At 38.0% G+C, this 7,172-nt stretch overlaps 1 protein-coding gene and 1 long non-coding RNA gene across 2 annotated transcripts; both read right to left on the bottom strand.

Annotated features, from left to right (window-relative positions):
• Positions 1 to 3,021: 3,021 nt before the first annotated feature.
• On the bottom strand, positions 3,022 to 4,071 carry LOC115919419. Its single transcript, XR_004061845.1, has 2 exons — positions 3,854 to 4,071; positions 3,022 to 3,789 (listed from the first exon to the last, which is right to left on the bottom strand). It is a non-coding gene; the product is annotated as an uncharacterized LOC115919419 (long non-coding RNA).
• A 915-nt stretch (positions 4,072 to 4,986) lies between these two features.
• On the bottom strand, positions 4,987 to 6,860 carry LOC115919416. Its single transcript, XM_030973139.1, has 2 exons — positions 6,717 to 6,860; positions 4,987 to 6,276 (listed from the first exon to the last, which is right to left on the bottom strand). Exon 2 carries the CDS (start codon positions 6,273 to 6,275, stop codon positions 5,178 to 5,180), a length of 1,098 nt encoding a protein of 365 aa, XP_030828999.1. The 5' UTR covers position 6,276; positions 6,717 to 6,860; the 3' UTR covers positions 4,987 to 5,177.
• Positions 6,861 to 7,172: the final 312 nt, after the last annotated feature.

Raw genomic sequence — 7,172 nt, 5'->3', positions numbered from 1 at the left:
TGTCATCATTTGTTATTGATAACAAGTTTTATGAAACAGGGCCCAGACGTATTGTGGTCAAGTGGTCAGCACCTGTGGTTCACCCCCACACAAGGACAGGGGTTCAGTTCTAGCCATGTTGATGGAGTTCATTAAAAAGGTCAGGCTCCATGTTAATGATAAGATCTGATAAGAGACGCAATCATCCCAGTTGTCAGAAAATGGTTGAAAACTTGGTTTTATGAATTTGGATTTGAAAAGGTTAACAAAATAAAGTTTGATCATGTGCTTTAATCATTTGTGATTGATGATTATGGGTATAATACATGTAGATCCAAAGAATGACATTTTTTATCAACAAAAGTATTGATGTTCTTAAATATTATTTAATGATATCGAAATGAAATATAAGCTATGTACCGGTAATCTATTCTTAAGTTTGTTTTTAAGTGCAGTTTTTGCATTTCCTACTTTTTTAATTTCAATTTTTATTAATTTTTACATTGGAAGTGCCAAATTAGAAATGTGTTTATATCTAATGAATTAAGGTCCCTCTTGTAGTCTATGAGTGCAGTTTAGTATATCGTAATTTAATGTTTTTGAGCACAAAGTTTTCAAAAAAGGAATTATTTCATCCCTCATTTTTTAAATGTTTGCCAACCTATTTCAATATTTATTTACAGCTTTATGTTTTTAGAGTAAAAATATAAAAACTTGGTTGAGAATGTCATATGCAAACTTATAGACAGATAACCAATTGATAAAACTTAAACCTACATGTGGTGAAGGACACTTTTAAAAAATGTTTACCAAAATGTTTTAGTACTTTATTTATAACTTCATGTTTTTTGTAGTAAAATATAGAAAATAGAATGAGAAGCTGTTAACTGCAAGAGATATCTATATGCAACCTCTTAGACTGATAACCTGCTATAAATTTAAGTTACATAAACCCTAAACCTACATATAGGTATAGGACAATCTTAAAATGTTTACCAGAATTTTTTTGTGTTTTATTTATAGCTTCATGTTTTTGTAGTAAAAATATAGAAAATAAGATGAAATATAGTTGAATGCAAGGGTTACATACTTTCAATTGCAAACCTCATTGGGGGGGGGGGGGGAATCTTTGCGGAAGTGTGTCTTTTATGACATACTCTTTCACGTTATGATACAATTTAAGTGAAATTTTGCTATTTTGGGGGGCTTTATATAGATTGCCAAGTAAAGTTATTTTAAAGTTAGTTTTTATATATTCTAACCAACTATACCCGTAATTTTCTTCAGGCGATTGGTGAACTTTAAGGCTTTTAAAAATGATATAATGTGTCAAACCTTTCATCTGAAATATCTCAGTTTTGCAATTATTATGAGTGAAAAGAATTTGTGACAAGGCTATTATGCACTGTAGTTAATCTGTAAATTTGTAGTAGTACTTTGATCGCAATTTCATAAAATTGCTCCACTGATATAAATCACGCTTAGGATTGAATCATTTCCCCCTCAGTGTTAACATGTTCCTTGTGAAATTGGCTATGCACCATCAACATGAGAAGATGTACTTAATATTTGTTGATAGAATGTGGTATGTAATGCTAGGAATCTTTCTCTACTGTTAAAATTTGAAAGTAAAAATTTGATGAAAGCTGATGGTTCCTACGGACTGTATTGCCTTTGATGAAGTAGATGAATTTTAGTGACATCAGTCTATTTTGGTTTCTCATTTTAATTAATTTCATTGACATTATGCAACCCATATAAATCTGTTTGTGGGCAATGCCTAATAGTTATATCTTTTCCTATGTACACACACACACACACACACACATATGGGGCGTTGCAAGAAATTTACGTTGCAATAGATTGCAAATATCAGTTGCAAATTTTGCACATCCTCCAAATTTATTGCAAAGTTGCGCTTGATCTGCGATTGATTGCAACATTTGCTTGATATCAAGCGCAACTCTTTCCTGCAACAGGATTGAACGTAACTTGGGTTTGATTTTTGGGATTTGCGTTTAAACGCAACTTTCTTGCAACGCCCCTATAGTCTCATGTACAAATTGTATGCTACATGTACAATGTATCATGTCATTGGATATATTTTGTACCTATGTAAATGTTGGATTCATTTAATCATGAATGTATATAATATGGACTCTTCCTCTTGGTCATCTGTGCCTATATTTTGTGTGTGTAAATGTAGTAGGAGTAGGGTTCCCACATTGTATGTAGTGTCACCTGCTTATATTATTGCGACCTCCCCTCTTCAGAGAAAAACCACCTGTTTAGAAAGGCCGCATCCCCCCCTTCAGTAGCATTTTGTATTGAAACGTACTAAATCAACCTGTACGCAAAGACCACCTGTCTATTAGGACTGCTTTTCTTTTCCCCTTAAATAGCTTTTGCCATAGAAACATGTACTAAAACAACCTGTACACAAAGACCACTTTTATTTTCTCTTTGAATAGCTTTTCTCGATGAAACATGTACTGAAACAACCTGTCTTCAAAGACCACTTTTTTTCCCTTTGAATAGCATTTCTCAATGAAACATATACTGAAACAACCTGTACACGAAGGCCACCTGTCTTCAAAGACCACTTTTATTTCCATTTGAATAGCATTTCTCAATAATAATAATAATAATAATATTTAATTTTTATATAGCGCTTAATACAAATGTCTCTAAGCGCTTTACAAATATATACTATTACCCCGGTCATTGGATTCAGTGCTTGCCCGCACACACTGTGTGCACAATCTCCACTCCCTGGGGAGCATTCCAGCCGGGCGTTACTTGACGCTCACAAGCTGTTTGACCAACAATGACGGTCGCATCCTACCGGGTACCCATTTAACACCTGGGTGGAGAGTAGCAAGTGCAGGTTAATATCTTGCCAAAGGATATTAGTGCCGTGTCGGGATTCGAACCCTCGACCTTCGCATCTCCAGTCAAGCGCCTTAAACCACTCAATGAAACATGTACTTAAACATCCTGTACACAAAGACCACCTGTCTTCAAAGACCACTTTTTTCTTCCTTTAAATAGCATTTCTCAATGAAACATGTAATTAAAACATCCTGTACACAAAGACCACCTGTCTTCAAAGACCACTTTTTTCTTCCTTTAAATAGCATTTCTCAATGAAACATGTAATTAAAACATCCTGTACACAAAGACCACCTGTCTTCAAAGACCACTTTTTTCTTCCTTTAAATAGCATTTCTCAATGAAACATGTAATTAAAACATCCTGTACACAAAGACCACCTGTCTTCAAAGACCACTTTTTTCTTCCTTTAAATAGCATTTCTCAATGAAACATGTACTAAAACATCCTGTACACAAAGACCACCTGTCTTCAAAGACCACTTTTTTCTTCCTTTAAATAGCATTTCTCAATGAAACGTACTAAAACATCCTGTACACAAAGACCACTTTTATTTTCCCTTCGAATAGCATTTCTCAATGAAACACAAAGACCACTTTTATTTTCCCTTTGAATAACATTTCTCATTGAAACATGTACTAAAACATCCTGTACACAAAGACCACCTAGCTGTCTTCAAAGACCACTTTTATTTTCCCTTTGAATAGCATTTCTCAATGAAACATGTACTTAAACAATCTGTACACAAAGACCACCTGTCTTCAAAGACCACTTTTATTTCACTATGAATAGCATTTCTCATCGAAACATGTATTTAAACATCCTGTACACAAAGACCACCTGTCTTCAAAGACCACTTTTATTTTCCCTTGAATAGCAATGAAACATGTACTAAAACAATCTGTACACAAAGACCACCTTTATTTCACTATGAATAGCATTTCTCATCGAAACATGTATACATCCTGTACACAAAGACCACCTGTCTTCAAAGACCACTTTTATTTCCCTTTAAATAGCATTTCTCAATGAAACATGTACTGAAACATCCTGTACACAAAGACCACTTTATTCCCTTTGAATAGCAATGAAACATGTCCTAAAACAACCTGTACACAAAGACCACTTTTATTTTCCCTTTGAATAGCATTTCTCAATGAAACATGTACTAAAACATCCTGTACACAAAGACCACTTTTCTTTTCCCCTTAAATAGCTTTTGCAATAGAAACATGTACTAAAACAACCTGTACACAAAGACCACTTTTATTTCCCTTTGAATAGCATTCCTCAATGAGTTTTGTACAGTGGTGTTTGAAATGTTAAGAATCAAAAGCACAGCTTTTTACTACACAGTCAGGAATGCAGGATAGTAATGCACCTAGACCTATGTGTTTTAATTGAAGGACTTTTCCTGTTTTAATTAAAAGATTTTTCAAAGTACACCATAATTTTTTTGGCACCTAGTATAAAACCACCTTTTATGTTCACTAAAATGGTGAATGGCGCTGGTACAGATGCATGCAGCTCAGCGCAGTACATGGATCTGCCGCAGCCGCCCGTACCCGTACACGTAAACGAGCTCTCAAGCATCGGCTATCTATAGCTCCCTGCTTGAGCCTTTGAGCCCCTCTGCTGCCCGGCTGCTGGGCAGAGGGTAAGGGCAGGGTATAGCTGCCGATCATATCATTTTCAGCGCGCGAAGCGCTACAAGTTCCCGGGGGTACGACCCCTATACGGGTGGATACCATACCTAGCGCGCATTATGCCATATGAGGACCTGGTATAGGGTCCATGGGGTCCTGATATATGTGGTACCCCGGGGTCTAGTTGAGTTTACGAGCTACGTACACCTCGAGATTTAGGCATTTACAAAGTAGGCTCGAGTATTTAGGAGCAAATCCCAAAATCCCAGAGAAAATGAGGGGAAAGGAATAAATGAAAAAAGGGACCCATGTCTAAGGGTTTTTTTTAAAAATGGGACCCATGTCTAAGGATCTTTCCTAAAAAAGTCACCCTTCCGAGCGGCACATCCCTGTATACCCAATATACGTGAGTACCCCCCCCCCCCCCCCCCCCCCCCCCCCCCCCCCCCCCCCCCCCCCCCCCCCCGAGCAAACCCTTGTTCTGTTTCTGTGACTGTGGATCTTAAGCGAGGTTGCTATTATTACCTTGAACTACAATATATTCTGTCAGCACCAAGACATTGTAAAACAAAACAGCTTACTTCGTTCTATTGGTCCCCTCTTCAGCTTATATGAACTTTCGTGAATAAAGCCATGTTTTACGATGATGATTGGATATCTTCAATACTGATGCATGATGTTGATTACGAGATTCCCATCAGAAAGATATCCCAAAGATGCGTCTTCCACTGTACTAATCGGAATAAGCTTTGGGATGGAAGTGTTTAGATTACTACTTTTGGCAGAAGAGCCTCCATCTTCTTGGCAGGTATCTAAGATGAGCCTCTTCTCGATAGATTCCGAAGCATCTTCTTGGTTGATGACCATGACGTTGACATGGTAGCTTTCAGCCATTTTGGGATTTTCTCCTTTCTTTGGCCAACTGAATCGAATGGACAAGTAGCTTCCTTGACCTTTCCCAATGCCCCGAAGATAGAGAGTGGCCTGAAGACCTTGAACCCATGGCAATTGCAGCGGTGGTGAGGAGATGCTCTGTACAGAGTGTCGTTTGAGATCAGAATAGGGCACGACCCATGACAAACATTTAATCATGCTTTTAGGCAGAGCCTTGCATCTACCTTGCGAGGAATCGGAATACTCTTCCTCTTTGCCGATCCACCTGCACACTTTCTGGTCTAGCTGATCCCACTTTGACGTGAACCTGTTTTCCATATCCCTCTGACTTAGTTCAAGGCCTGTCATCCTGTTGCGAAACTCGGAAGTGAAATCTTTCATCCTGACAGCGCGCTTACTCGTCCCCCTCTGGATTTTTTCAATCTTTGAAGAGTTTTTCTTTCCCTGCTCAATAGCCAAATCAATTGATTCATGTGACCCCCCAAAACCAGACATGTTCAGACTATGAATGGACGAGGGTCTAGAGAACGCAGACCCAGAAGACCTGGACTGAGCTGCCATATCGAAGCTGCTGCTCAGGTCTGAATCTGAAGGAAATAGCTCAGCTATTTTCTCTGGGCAGGATACATTTCTGGCTATATTCCATGGGGTTGACTTTTCCTGATGAGGACTATCACCATGATCAAAATAGAGCTCTACGAAGTCTATGGAGTCTATGGTGTCTCCTTGAAAAGCTAATTCTCTGGCATGGTCCGGTTCCTGACCGAAAAGAGATTCTACTTCTGATAAATTGTCTGCATCTTGTGGGTTGTCAATGATCTTGAACGCTCCTTGAAACTGCTCTTCATCATCTTGCGCTTCCATCCTGTAAATATGGGAAAGAGAACCGCAATCATAGGTAATTTACAACACTGAAGATTTAAGAAATTGACAATATCGATTTGAACTTTCCATTTTGGCAATTAATCATTTTCTCCACAATGACAATTTTCAGATACGGTCAAAAATGTGATGCTAATGATATTTTTTATAAGTCTGTATTTCGTTGCATTATGATTGTTCGTAAATTGACATTATTTCATGGATCTATATATTGTCCGTTTGATTAACGTAAGGAGTAACATATTATGGATTTAGAACAGATGAGGAAAACAAAAAATATGCGGGATAAAACAAAGGCCAGCTGTGCATTTGTGGTTTCCACATGTAGGCTATAGGGCCTATAGGGTCTAAATGCAGTATGATGTACATGTACTGATGTAGATCTACATGTATATAGTGACACTAGTTCAAAATTAAACTTACCTCAAATACTGCTACTTTTGGACTGATCTAGAAGACAGATTAGAGAACAAGCTTTTGCGATGTAGCAGCTCACATCCACTCCAAAGTTAGTCCCGGGAACAGGCTTAACAAAACGTGATTGACCGCCTGCAGACTCGGAAACTGAGAAGGTCAGAAGTTAAATCTATCATGTAGTCTCATGGTCTGGAGCGATCTACTCAGGACTCGTTTATTAAAATGGGATAGTTTATAAGTATAACCCTTGTGCGTGCAAGATGGCCTTTTTATGGGCTCATATTACGTATATACTGCATCTCTGTAGCATATAGTGCTGTCTTGAATGTGAGCGAACTATGCTACAAAATTGTCCAATTTCGATGTTGCCATCCTCAAAGAAATGGTGCAATAATGGGTGAGCCATGCATGTGAACAGCACGATGGCGTACATGCCTATAATTTTAAATGGCACGCTAGTAT

Source organism: Strongylocentrotus purpuratus, unplaced genomic scaffold (assembly GCF_000002235.5).
Source record: "Strongylocentrotus purpuratus isolate Spur 01 unplaced genomic scaffold, Spur_5.0 spur5_contig_865, whole genome shotgun sequence".
Classification (NCBI taxonomy): Eukaryota; Metazoa; Echinodermata; class Echinoidea; order Camarodonta; family Strongylocentrotidae; genus Strongylocentrotus; species Strongylocentrotus purpuratus.
The sequence above is the reverse complement of the archived record's forward strand: the minus strand, read 5'-3'. Positions and strand labels throughout refer to the sequence as shown.

Excerpts from the sequence above, each read along its gene's own strand:
- LOC115919416 (XM_030973139.1), bottom strand. The coding sequence starts at position 6,275 with ATGGAAGCGCAAGATGATGAAGAGCAGTTTCAAGGAGCGTTCAAGATC.